Raw genomic sequence first — 14021 nt, forward strand, 5'->3', positions numbered from 1 at the left:
GAGCCAGCCAGACACCCCAATGCAAATATTTTTCACCTTTGCATATTAGTACTACTTTCTAGTACAGAAGATAACAAAGGAGCTCACCTATACTATAACAGTCACGTATCTTTTGTCATGTTGTGACAGGTACTTATAATACACAGACTCCAAGATGGCTCCCAGAATCTCAGTCACCTGGTACTCAGATCCTTCTGTAATTCCCTCCCACACTGCATCAGGATTGTGACTAATAGAATTCAGCAAAAGTATGGCATTTCACTTCCAATATCAGGTTAGAAAAGGCAATGCAGCTTCAAGTTTGGCAGCTCATTTGTTCTTTCCTTCTCTCCATCTCCATCCCCTTCTCCTTTCCTCCCTTTCTCCTGGACTATTTTCTGTGGGGAAGCCAGTGGCCATGTCATGAGGACACTTGGACGTGAAAAGGCACACATGGCAAATAACTGAAGTCTATGGCCAACTGGCAAAGAGGACCTGAAGTCTGCCTAACAACCACATGAATGATTCCAAAAGTGGATCCTTCAGTTCCAAATGACTGACCCCAGCCAACAGCATGACTGCAAACTCATGAGAAACTCCAAATAAAAATCACTAGGCAAGGAACTCCCAGTTTCCTTGCCCACAGATACTGTGAGCTAATAAACGTCTGTTGTTTTAAGCGGCTAAGTTTTGAGGTCATTTGTTATACAGCGCACATAATACAGTACTCACCTATATCTGCCACGTTGAAGTAACAATAAGAATGACCATACAATGAGCAACAGCCATCCTAACACTATGCTACTGTTATACATACTTGCCACATTTAATCATCATATCAATTTAATAATTATAATTGTCATTTTACAAATAAAGAAACTGAAATGGAATATTGTCAAGTAACTTGCCCAGGGCATATTTTATTACATGGTAAAACCGGGATTTGACACCTGGTTGGCCATCTCCAGACCCCATGCTCTTCCCACCGTATCACACTGATCAGATGTTACACACTCTAAATACTCTAAGAATCTCTTCTATAAATTCAATTAGTGCCCCACTTATTCAAACCTGATAATCGGAGGCTCAAACTATCCTACCAACTCATCCTACACTGTCCACAAGACTCCCCGAAGAAACACCCACATGAAAATGGCAAAAGACAAAGTGCAGCTTCAGTAATCTATGCCAACTCTGCAAACATCAAATTATGAGCTAATTTAGAAATGTCAATTTTTTTTCTTTGTTGCAGGTAACCTTCTGTAATTCAACAGGTAGAAATGTTTTTGTTTCCTAGAAAATTTAATTATTTTTATAGTTTTGCTAGCTTCTCTTAGACCAAAAAAAAAAAAAAAAAAAATGTCAAGTTAAAAATCAGCCCATCAATTTAAGGCTATTAGAGTTTTCTAAATATTAAAAACTCACCCTTTCTAATAATTTCTGAAGCTTTAACGTTTTCTCTTCACGTAACTTTTCCCTTAGCTGCTGTGCTTTCATTTGTTTTTCTTCATGTTTCTTCTTAGATTCTGCAATTGTTCTATTAACACAAACAAATGGACAGAAGACACAAATGTTTACATGATAAAGCCAAAAATATTTTCTTTAGTCTTCAACATTCCTAAAATAAATATAAAAAGTATACAGAACTAATTCTGGCCTAACATTTCAGGAAAACGTTGTCACTTTTCAATGAATCTGTAACTATCATGAGTAATGTGCCTTAAAATGTTGTTTAGCAACTCTACTTAATAGTCAAGAGTAGCTAGTTTCCCTCCTGTGAAACATTTCAAATTAATTTTCAAAGGCCAGACCTTTTACGAGATGGTGAGGAAAGTTTTTCATGCATGTGAATTCCATGGCCTGGAGGTCTAGCAGGTTCCTCCTCTACAATATCCCCCCATGATGTACTTTGGCGCCAAGTTTCACGAGCTGCCCAGAAAAAAAGAAAACCACTGTAACTGTTTAACCACATAGTTCTATAAAACCAACATTTGAGAACAGACTTTTAAAAGGCATCAGCATTCCCACTCCAAATTATTTATTTTATACATAAACTCCATTTACTAAAATAATCTACTTTAAATTACTCTAGCTGCACGCACACACACACACACACAGAATACCTTCATAATCTGCAAGGACATCATTCCAGTCCATAGACATACCACAGAAAGACACACTCCCACTGCCCATGCTGGCCTAAAATGTAATAAGGAAAAATGAAAAACAAATATTTGAACACAATTATAACCTTAAAAAATGAACTGCAGATGTAATTTTCCTGTTACTAACACACTTAACAAACAGTTCAAAACCAGAAAAAAGCTAGATATCTCTTATAGTTACAATAATCACCAAGTTAAAATATAGTCTATACATTTTAAAAGGAAGATACACCTACTTTTCATTAACGGCAGACACAAATGAAGTAAATTTAAAAGAAACATATTGGCCTCATACTGTTACTGCATGACTCTGTCATATTCATAGTACACATGAGAAGAGCTCAAGATTATTCTCTGGGTATTAAAATTTAATAGAAAAATATGTGAAACATTTATAGCTACTTCCATTCTGTAAGAAGTCCCTCTTAGCAACATATATATCCTGAGTGCTTACTGATAGCAAAGCATGTATCATTTGCTTTTTATTAGTGGAACAGGAAAAAGTAAAATACCTTAGATTCTATTTCAATCTCTGCAATTACAATGAGTAATGTTCTTACTTTTTTGAAGATTCAATTTATTGATCTGTAAAATGAGAATAACAACTTCCAACTTGGCAAATGCATTATATATAAAAACACTTTGTAATGGTAAAGTGCTAAAGAAAGATTTCCTATTGTTTTTATATCAACTCTAAGTCCTTCTGGCGCTATGAATTTTATTTCTAAATATAATTTTTTGAACAATTATGTTAAAAATTCTAAAAGGTCACAGAACAAACCCAAGGTGGTGGTGAAGTAGGAGGGCCCTAGGCTCATCTCGTCCCAGGAGCACAACTAGATAACTATCAAATCATCCCCCAGAAATCAGCCTGAAGACTGACAGGACAAACTCTACACCTAAAGGGAGAGAAGAGGTCACACTGAAGAAGGTAGGAAGTACAGACATAGTTTAGGGGAGAAATGGATCAGATCGCAGGTACTGCAGAGGGGAGGGAGCCCTGGTCATAGGTAACGGCAAGAGAGAGACAAACACACAGGGGAATGCACAAGGAGAACGTTTTGCCAAAGCCTTTGGCTTGGAAAATGAGAGGGGGCTGAATTTTGTGAGTTCTTGCCACCAGCAGTGCTTAAAGATTTGGAGTTTTAAAAGTTAGCAAGCTTGGCTGGGATAGAGCCCAGAGGGCACAGCCCTGCTCCCGGAGAGAATGCAAGCAAAAACCAGGGGCAGACAGTGTGGAAATAGTGATCTGAAGAACACCTGGGGCACACAGTAGGGAGATTATTCGCTATTCTAAGAGCACTTCCCCGAGTTGTAGCACAGCATTCAGAGATGCCTCTCTGGGAACAAAAGAGCTAGATGGAGCCATTTCTCTTCCCAACCCCTCAGCATAAACACAGAGCCACCTGAGGGAAGCAGCTCAGCACCAACACTGGCTGCCTAATTTGCGTACACCAAGCCCCACATCCCTGCACTCTGGCAGAACTGCACTTCTCAGTCAAGCTTGCCTCAGTCCTAGCATGGTAGGCCACCCACAGAAGATTACTAAATGCCTGCCCATATCACATCTCCTGACCAGAGAGTTCTGCAAAGTCTCAGTTCTGGTAGAGTTGGTGTCAGGTCTCAATTCAAAAGCACACCAGAGCACATCTAGTTAAAACTTGCCACATTCAGGCCAAGGATCGAACACTGCCCCCAGCAGGCAAAGAGAGCCTCTGCAGACAACTGGCCTGAAGAACAGAGCAGCCAAAACACAACAGCAGAGCACACACAGCACATACCTGAGACACTCCGTGAAGTTTCAGACCCGAGGCATGACATGACCTCTTCTTCAGAAGGCTACTACTTTCAGGAGAAGGAGACATAACTGGCTTTTTTTAACACAGAGAAGAAGGCAGACACTTAGACAAAATGCCAAGACAGAGAAATTTATCCCAAATGAAAGAACAAGATAAGGCCATGGCCAGAGATCTAAGCAAAAGAGACATAAGTAACATGCCTGATAGAAAATTTAAAGCAACAATCATAAGGATACTCACAGGGCTTAAGAAAAGAAGACATCAGTGAGACCCTTACAACAGAGATAAAAGAGTTTAAAAAAAGAATCAATCAGAAATGAAGAATGAAATAAATGAGATTGGAAACAGGCTTGATGCAATGAATAGCAGAATGGAAGAAGCACAGGAATGAATTAGTGACCTCAAAGATAAAATAATGGGCAATAATGAAACCGAACAAAAGAGAAAGAAGAATTATGCAACACAAGAATAGATTTAGGAACTCAGTGACTCCATCAAATGTAAAAACATCTGTATGATAGGAGTAACAGAAGAAGAGAGGGAAAAAGGGACAGAAAATCTATCTCAAGAAATAATAGCAGAAAACTTCCCTAATCTGGGGAAGGAAACAGACATCCAAATCTAGGACACACAGAAAATTCCAATCAAAATCAACAAAAGCAGGCCAACACCAAGATAGACTGTAATTAAATTTGCAAAATATAGTGATAAAGAAAAAAATCTTAAAAGCAGCAAGACAAAAAAAGTCTTTAACTTACAAGGGAAAACCCATAAGGCTAGCTGGAAATTTCTCAACAGAAACCTCACATGTCAGAAGGCAGTGGCATGCTATAGTCAGTGTGCTAAATGGAAAAAATCTGCAGCCACGAGTACTCTATCCAACAAGGCTATAATTTAGAATAGAAGAGATAAAGAGCTTCGCAGATAAATGAAAACTAAATGAGTTCACGACCTCTAAACCAGCCCTGCAAGAATTATTAAAGGGGACTCTTTCAGTGCAAAGGAGAGACCAAAAGTGACAAAGACAAGAAAGGTTCAGAGAAAGTCTCCAGAAGGAACGAAACAAGTAATAAAATGGCAATATGTATCTATCAAGAATTACTTTGACTGTAAATAGACCAAATACTCCAGTCAAAAGAAACAGGGTGTCAGAATGGATTGAAAAAACAAGTGCCATCTATATGCTGCCTACAAGAGATTCATTTTAAACCTAAAGACACTTGCAGATTCAAAGTGAGGGGTGGAAAAACATTTTTCACACAATACTTATATCAGACAAACCACACTTTTTTTCTTGTATTGTTTTTATCCTTTTTTGGTATCAGGGTAGTACTGGCCTCATGGAGTGATTCTGAATGTGTTCTATTCCATTATTTGTAAGATTTTGACAAATATCGTCATTAATTTTTTTTTTTAATATTTGGTAGAATTCACCAATGAAAGCATGTGGTCTTGGGCTTTTCTCTGCTCGGAGATTTCTGATTCGCAATTCAACTTTCATTCTTGTTATGAGCCTAAGATTTCCTACTTTCTGGATTCAAGTTTCATGATTCAACCTTGGTAACTTGTGCGTTTTTAGGAATTATCTGTTTGGTTTTTCTCCTAAGTTATCTGGTTTGTTAGTATATAATTGTTTATAGTAATCTATTATTGTCTGTTGTATTGTTTTCTCTTCCATTTCTCATTTTGGTTTTTGAGTCTTTTTTTTTTCTTAGTTAATACAGTTAAAGCATTGCCAATTCTGTTTCTTTTTGGGGGGAAGAAACTGGTCATGACTTTCAATGTTATGTTATTTATTCTGGCCTTTATTTTATTTATTTCTGATTTTTCTTTGTTATTTCTCTCCTCTACTAAATTTCAGCTAAGTTTCTTCTTTTTCTGCTTCCTTGTGGTGTAATGTTGGTTACTTCAACTATTTTTCTTAATACAAGTATTTATAACATACATTTCACTCTGACATCTGCTTTTGCTGATGCATAGGTTTTGGAACATAGTGTTTTCTTCTTCTTTTGTTTTGGGACATATTTTGATTTGCCATTTGATTTCTTATTTGGCCCACTGCTTGTGTAGTAGTGTGTTGTTTAATATTTACATTGTAGATTTTCCAACTTTGTTTTATTGTTGATCTTTAGTTTTGTATCATTGTGCATAGAAAATATACTTGGTATGATCTCAGTCTTCTTAAATTTGTAATATTTGTTATGTCTCTTTTTATGTGATTTAGCCAGGGGATTCTTCTGTGTGTAAAGAAAATGTGTATTCTATTTTTCTTAGATGGAATGTTTTATATATATTTTTTAGAACATGTGTTCTACAGTATGCTTCAAGTAAAAAATGTTCTTGTGGGGAAAAAAAAACACCTTTAACTGGGGGTACTCATTTAAAATAAAGTATATCAGAGGTCGGGGGGATGAAACAGGTGAAGGGGATTAACAGTACACTTATCATGATGAGCAATGAATAATGCAGAGAATTGCTGGATCACTATATTGTACACCTGACACTAATATAATACTGTATGTTAACTACAGTGGAATTTTAAAAAAAACTTAATAAATAAAAGCTCACAGAAAAATCACTATCGTTGTCAGTTTCAATATTAATATCATTGTTTTCTTCTGCTTCAATTTCTCTGGTTAACTGCTCCTCTTCAGCAATTGCACTAGCAATGGCTTCTTCATTGGCTTTTTCTAGACGATCTGCTAGCTCTTCTTTTTTAGCAAGAACTTCTGCCATGGACTATAAAGTTAAAAATAAACAAACAAAAGAATCATCAGTTGAGTGGAAAGTTAAGTAATCATTTTTTTCTTTATGTTCTAAGGACACACTCAACAGAATACAAAAAGTAGCATTGATCTGGAATTATAAAACATGGGGTTCAGTATAGGTTCAACCACTTGCTACCTGTGTGACTTGGAAGTTTCTTAAAACCAAGAGCATATTCTGTCTTCCACAAAATGGTACGATAATCCATGACTTACCTTCTTTATCAGACTGCTATGTATGAGAAACTGTGAAGTTATACAAATAACAGGTACTATTAATGTCAAGTATGAATTTAGTTTGAGTGCCAAAATTCAAAACAGTTGTAGATCAAATATCTTTAAAACAAAAGAAAAATATATAAAGGGAACACAGAAAGATGTTATTCTGTAATGGTGATGTTACTTTCTGAACATATGTATCTAACTTAAAAATATGCATTAGAAAAAATACAAATAATATGCATCCAAATCATTAATAAATCCATATGATAAACTAAAAATGTGTACTAGAAACTCTAAAGTAAACACTGAAATAACAAAATAAAGATTAACGACTAATAAGCCAACAAAGGAGATAAAATGGAATTATCAAACATGATTAATCCAAAAGAAGGGAGAAAGAGAAGAAAAAGGGGATGAAGAACAGATGAGACAAAGAGAAAACAAATCGTTAAGATGGTATATTTAAAGGAACCGTATCAATAATCAATAGTTTAGACTGGAATAGTCTAAATACATCAATTAATAGACATTGTCAAATGGGATAGAAAGCAAGATCCAAACATATGCGGCCCCAAAGAAACTTAATTGAAATATCAGAATATAAACAGATTACAAGTGAAAGTGCTACAATGCTAACACTAATCAAAAGGAAACTTAAGAATTAATATCAGACACAGATTTCAGAGCAAAAATATCAGGAGAGATAAAAAAGGTCATTTCATAATGATAAAAGGGCTAATTCATCAAAAAGACAAAACAAACCTAACCATTTATGGACTTAATAACAGAGATTCAAAATACATGAAGCAGAAATGGATCGAACTGCAAAAGTAAATAAACTTAATGGGAATGTAAAAAGGTGCTGCCAGTTTGTAAAACAGTCTGATAATTCCTCAAAAAGGTGAAACATAAAGTTACCATATGACCCAACAATTCCACTCCTAGATATTTACCCCAGAGAAACGAAACCATATATCCACATGAAAATGTATATACAAATATTTAAAGCAGCATAATTTATAGCAGCCAAAGAACGAACACAGCCCAGATGTCCTTCAACTGATGAATGAATAACATGTGGCATATCTATACAATGGAATATTTTTTGGCCACAAAAAGGAATGAAGGCTAAAACATCAATGAACCTTGAAAACATCACACCCTGTGAAAAAAACCAGTCACAAAAGACCACATATTATATTCCATTTCCATGAAATGTTCAGAACAGACAAATCTACAGAGACAGAAAGCAGATCTGTAGTTATCTAGGGTTGGAAGGGTGGGGTGAAACGGAGTGACTGCTAATAGGTACTGGGTTTCTTTCTCTAGTGATGAAAGGGTCCTAAAACAGATCATGGTGATTGTTGCAAAACTGTGAATATACTGAAAAATATAGAATTGTAAAATTTAAATAGGTAAATTGTATGTTACGTACATTTTATCTCAATAGAGTTGTTTAAAAAACAAAACAGTTTCACAGTTATATTCAGAGATTTCAATACCCCTTTCTCAAGGGGTAGATAGAACTGATAGAACATGAAAACTGACATGGATCTAAGAGACCCGAACAATACTCTCAACAAAACTGATCTCTAGGTATCTTTGTAGAAGAAACAAAAACATATGTTCAAAACAAAGACAAACATTCATGGTGCAATTGTTCATAACAGAGAAACTGGAAATGACCCAAACATCTGTCCACAACTGAATGGATGAACACTGCGTGTGGATGAACATACTGTGTTACACGCATACAACAGAATACTCCTAAAGTCAGTAAAAAGAACGATTAGTACACACAACTACATGGATGAACCTCAAAACAATAATGCTGAGTAAAAGAAGCCAAACAGAAGATGATATTACTCTATTTACATAAAGTTCTGAAAGTGCCAATCAATATATAATGACAGCAGAACAGTGATGACCTGGTAAGGAAATACCGGGAAGGACAGAAAGGAGAGATAACTAAGGGAAATCTGAAAACTTCTGGAGGCAATCAGTATGTTCATTTCTTGACAAATTTTAACAATTTGTATATTTTAGATACCTGAAGTTTACTGAAAATCAATTATATCTCAACAGAGGTATTAAAATATGCAAACGCTTGAGCCCCAACTTGTAACGGAATTGGTCTGGAGTGGAGATGGGCACTGATACCTTTATTAATGCTTTCCCTTCCCTTCCCCCCTTCCACCTCCCATCTTGATAATCTGCCCGACCAAAACACAAAAGATTGCCCCTGGGGAACAGAACCGGGAAAGTGGAGGGGGCGGTTTAGATGAGAGACTAATTCTTTGCATTATAAACCTTTTCTCCCCTGGAATATCATACAAACTGTTGTTGGTGTGCAACAAAGACCTTACAACTTAAGAACAATTTAAAAATCCGAATATTAAAGTTGAATATATATAACTTTGCAGAAAGTAAGTTCTTACATGAGCCTATTTGCTCTCCTAATTTTATCTTCCCCAGAGTACATTTCTATTTAGTCTCTGAAGACCTGAAAAGATTTTAATGTAGTAGCAGAGCTTATGGATGAAATAATGATTCAATTATCCATATACAACTTCTACTATTTTCACACTGTGAAATTCAAATAAATATCTACATATATCATTATTTTTTTAATTTCCAAATTTTCAATAAAATGTGAAATTTTAGTAAATCTAAAAATATACATCCATTGTAGCTAGTTTTTATACTGGCACATATTTATAATAGTGGCAAAAGTTGACCTTAAACAGAAAGGTTCTAACAGACATTTTTTACCAAAATTTCTGTTCATTAAGAGAACTGCAGAATTTTTACCTTTAACCAGCTACATGCCGATACTGTATTAAGAAAGAAAAGAAAACAGTTCTCTCATCACTGCAGCATTTCTCTATAATCCCCCACTGAGAACCTAAACAAAGAGGTACATATCTAGAGCAAGCCAAAGACATCTCTGCCATGACAAATCCAAAAACAAAATTTTTTAAAATCTTAGTTTAGTTAAAATTCCTCAAGAATATACTTACATTCATATTTAAAGCAGAATACATAAAGTATGTAAATCTGAACCTTAAAATAATCAAGAGCTTTAATATTCTACCACAAGCTTATTTACATATGTGATCAAAATAAAATGGATGAAAGAAGAATTTTTAAATACTTATTTAACGCTTATTTAAGTATGGGATCTTTTTCCTCTTTTGAAATTTGATTCTCACAGAGTCAGTTCACAAAATAAATAATTTAATATGATTTCTAGCTATGAAAATAAAAAATCTAAAAATGATAAATTTCTATCCCATACATTAAGTCTAGTATTTATATGACCACAATTATATTCAACATTTAAAAACAGTCACACTGAAAGAGCCAAGTTAAAAAACAATTTGCTCTTTATTCCTTATTTTAAAAATTTAAATGTTTTTATTACTATAGCCCTTATTTTTCTCTTAACCCTTATCAAGTTTCATCTATATCTAATGTTATTATGTCTATAAAATGTATAATTTGGTCTAATACCACCTGTTGATAACATCTTTTTTTTTTAAGATTTTAAAAAATTTATTTATTTGAGAGAGAGAGAGAGCATGAGAGGGGGGAGGGTCAGAGGCAGAAGCAGACTCCATGCTGAACAGGGAGCCCAATGTGGAACGCGATCCTGGGACTCCAGGATCATGACCTGAGCCGAAGGCAGTTGCTTAACTAACTGAGCCACCCAGGTGCCCTGTTGATAGCATCTTTCAGCATGATGAGGCAATAAGTTTTGAAGAAAACTATAGTATATAGTGGCTACTTAAAAAATAAAATTTTAATAATTTTTCTCAACAACTCTTTATATGTACCTATTTTTTTTAAAAGTTACTTTTAAACTAGAATGACCCATTCTGGATTACCCTCAGGTCAAGTATCTTAATACTAAAGTGGGAAACAGAAAGACATGAGGACAAATAAGTAGTCATCCAAAAACATAAACCTGTAATTCCAAATCAACACATTTTTAAATGTTCTGCAACAGGAATGGTAAATAAATTTCATCTTAAAGACCAACTCCAAGCAAATGATAGAGGCTATCTAACATACTAACAAGAGAATTTTTAAAAGTCCAGTAGGCAGCATTTCCCATCCATCAGAGTGCTAGATGTTGCATGGAAGACTTTATTGTTACTGGTTTAGTTTCTTAATGCCAGACTAAAGAACATTTGATCAAATCACAAATTGAATGATTTTAGCAATAATTATTTAATTTAGACAGTCTCATTTTCCTCCTCTACAAAACAAGAATAATCTTAACTATATCAAAATGTTGCTATAAGAATAAAATGTTAAAATGAAATAATATATATAAAATGCTTTATAAAGTGTAAAATAATACACAACACAATTTATTATTATTATTAGGGTTTATACCCTTCTAATATATTTACTCAGAATTCTGATAAGTTGTTCTTACCAAGTTAGCAGCACTCACATTTGAAATATCTGAAGGGTCCATTTCACTTTCTATCCCTGCTTTCTCTGCCAAAAATATGTCATTTGCTCGCAAAGGAGGTGTGTCAGCTTGCTGAGTAATTGAAACACACTCTGTATCAATGTGAACAGCAGGTATTTCAGAAGTTCGCACAGAACTGTCTTGTAAAGTACTACTGTCAGAGTTCTTGACATCATCCAATGCACTCACTGTGAACTAACAAAACACATTTACAGAATTAATCAGAGATAATAAAAAATACTCACAAACTACTCCATTCTAGAAAAACTGATCATACTAAACCTATCAACTAAAGCAATAGTTGACTGGCTGATAGACAACTCATTCATCTTTTTTGTACGTCTCAAGTTAAAAAAAAAAAATTAAGCAGTCACAAATTTTATCTGCACACCTACTATGTATAGGGCACTATCTGAAACGCTTTATGAAATTAAACTATATTGTAATTACATTTTATTTTAGTAGGCTGATTCTTGATGAGTACTTTACGTAGCTCACAAAAGAAATTCTAGACTTTGTCTTACATTCAAATAACTAAAGGTCTTTACATGGTTTTTCCAATGGTTTATCCAATGGTTTTTCCAATGATATTAGAAATTCTATTTCTAAATTCTAATAGAATTTCTAATATCAAATGAAGGCACTTTTCACCAAAATATACACCACCTTGAGGGCATTTTATTCAAAACATGACACTTGCTCTCTTTAAATAACATTAACAAACCTTAAAGTATCTTTCATGTAAAACCACATGGTACACAATACCAATTCTCAGATCTAAAAGAGAAATATACCATAAAAAATACAGTGTATCATGTAATTCCTATCTAGATTTCCATATCCTCCCCAATGCCCTTTAGGAATATTTAACACACAACTAACAGAAATAGGAAAACTAAGTCAAATAAAATACTGTCTGAGGCCAAATACATATACATTTTTTCAACTTTCCAATTTAGTAAATAGAAACAAGTTTTTATTTTCACATTACAATGGAGTACAGAAAGAATACTGCTGTGTTTTCCAATTATATTCAGAGTAATGAGCTCCAAGTAGAACTAAAATCTAAAATTATGAATTAAAACCCATTCACATCACTATTTAAATAAACATTAGATAAATAGTGCACTGGCTATAAAACTCCCAGTTTGATTATTTATATAAATATTAAACTTTGTCAAGTCTTATAAACTACTTTAAAAATTTTACTATTGGTCAAAACTTAAGTGTCTCAAAGTGTTGATTTTAGTGTATTATTTAAGCTATATCACATTGTTTATATTACTATCGACATTATCTATACATTAGTCACCATAGTTTATAATCTTCTTGGCAATATTTATATTAGCATTACTGATGTTTACAATATAGCCAACCCTGTTTATTAAAAAATCAGTATCATTTATACAACAAAATCAAAGCTAAACTATAAAGTAATGTTGAAAAAAATATATAAATATGCTAATTCTATTTTTAGGAGGACAGTGGAAAAAACAAATGTTATCCACTGGCTTGGACACCAATAGCAACGAACTCTTTATATTGAAATATTTTAGCAATACTTTAATTACTCAAAAACTGTATGTATGGATTATTCCTAAAATCCCAAAATCATGTAAGTTTATTCATTACACAAAACCAATGTAATTATTATATTGTTAAATTTTATAGCTAAAATATATGTTAGCAAAAATGCTAGGTGTTAAGTGATTTTTTTTTCTGTTGTCTTTGTTGTTATTGTTGGTTTTCCTCTTTCTTTTCTTTACTGGACAAAATGATAAGATGGAAAAATTCACAAGAAAAGAAAGAACAGGAGGTAGTACTCACTGCCAGGGATTTAATCAATACGGATATAAGTAAGATGTCTGAACTAGAATTTAAAACAACGATTATAAAGATACTGGCTTCGCTTGAAAAAAAGCATAGAAGACACTAGAGAACCCCTTACTGTAGAGATAAAAGAACTAAAAACCAGTCAGGCCAAAATTCAAAATGCTATTACCAAGATGCAGTCCCAAGTACAGGCCATAAAAATTAGGATGAATGAAGCTGAACTATATGTTAAGTGATATAAAAGATTTCTTGGGCCACCTGGGTGGCTCAGAAGGTTAAATGTCTGACTCTTGATCTCAGTTCAGGTGATGATCTCAGGATCATGAGCTCAAGCCCTACGTAGGGCTCTGCACTCAGCAGGGAGTCAGCCTGAGATTCTCTCCTTCTCCCTCTGCCCCTCCCCCCCACTCACACAGGCTCGCTCTAATAAATAAATAAATCTTAAAAAAAAAGAAAAAAAGAAAACCAAATTTTAAAAAGAGAGAGAGATTTCTTCCTCCGGTTTAACATTAAAAGGTTTCTTAAAAGTATATCCAACAAAAGTACTGATTGTGTCCTATGTGTTTAGGATTCTGCTCCACAATGTGGGAAATTAAAAGGCAACATAAGATACTGCTCACAAGGAGCTGCCAATCTCACATGGGCACACAGACATTGAAGAGTTGCAGAACATCAGGAACAATGTACAATTAAGAGCCATTATCACCGTTAAGAAGAAAAACATGGAAGTTGAGTACAGTTTCCAACAAAAATAAATATCCTAAAGGTAAAGAGA

The 14021-nt window shown here is 34.2% G+C and overlaps 1 protein-coding gene across 5 annotated transcripts in view; it reads right to left on the reverse strand.

The window, feature by feature from the left end:
* SCAPER (S-phase cyclin A associated protein in the ER) overlaps window positions 1–14021 on the reverse strand; it is a 527655-nt gene that overhangs the window by 384274 nt on the left and 129360 nt on the right. For 4 of the 5 annotated variants that reach the window (XM_040642940.1, XM_040642941.1, XM_040642942.1 and 1 more), the window contains 5 exons: window positions 11375–11608; window positions 6512–6682; window positions 2103–2178; window positions 1791–1908; window positions 1405–1516 (listed from right to left, as the gene is read on the reverse strand). In XM_040642940.1, the coding sequence (XP_040498874.1) occupies window positions 1405–1516; window positions 1791–1908; window positions 2103–2178; window positions 6512–6682; window positions 11375–11608 (711 nt within the window). The remainder of the gene's footprint in view (window positions 1–1404; window positions 1517–1790; window positions 1909–2102; window positions 2179–6511; window positions 6683–11374; window positions 11609–14021) is intronic. The other variant, XM_040642943.1, reaches the window with a different exon arrangement.

This window comes from Ursus maritimus, unplaced genomic scaffold (genome assembly GCF_017311325.1).
Source record: "Ursus maritimus isolate PB19 unplaced genomic scaffold, ASM1731132v1 scaffold_27, whole genome shotgun sequence".
Lineage (NCBI taxonomy): Eukaryota > Metazoa > Chordata > Mammalia > Carnivora > Ursidae > Ursus > Ursus maritimus.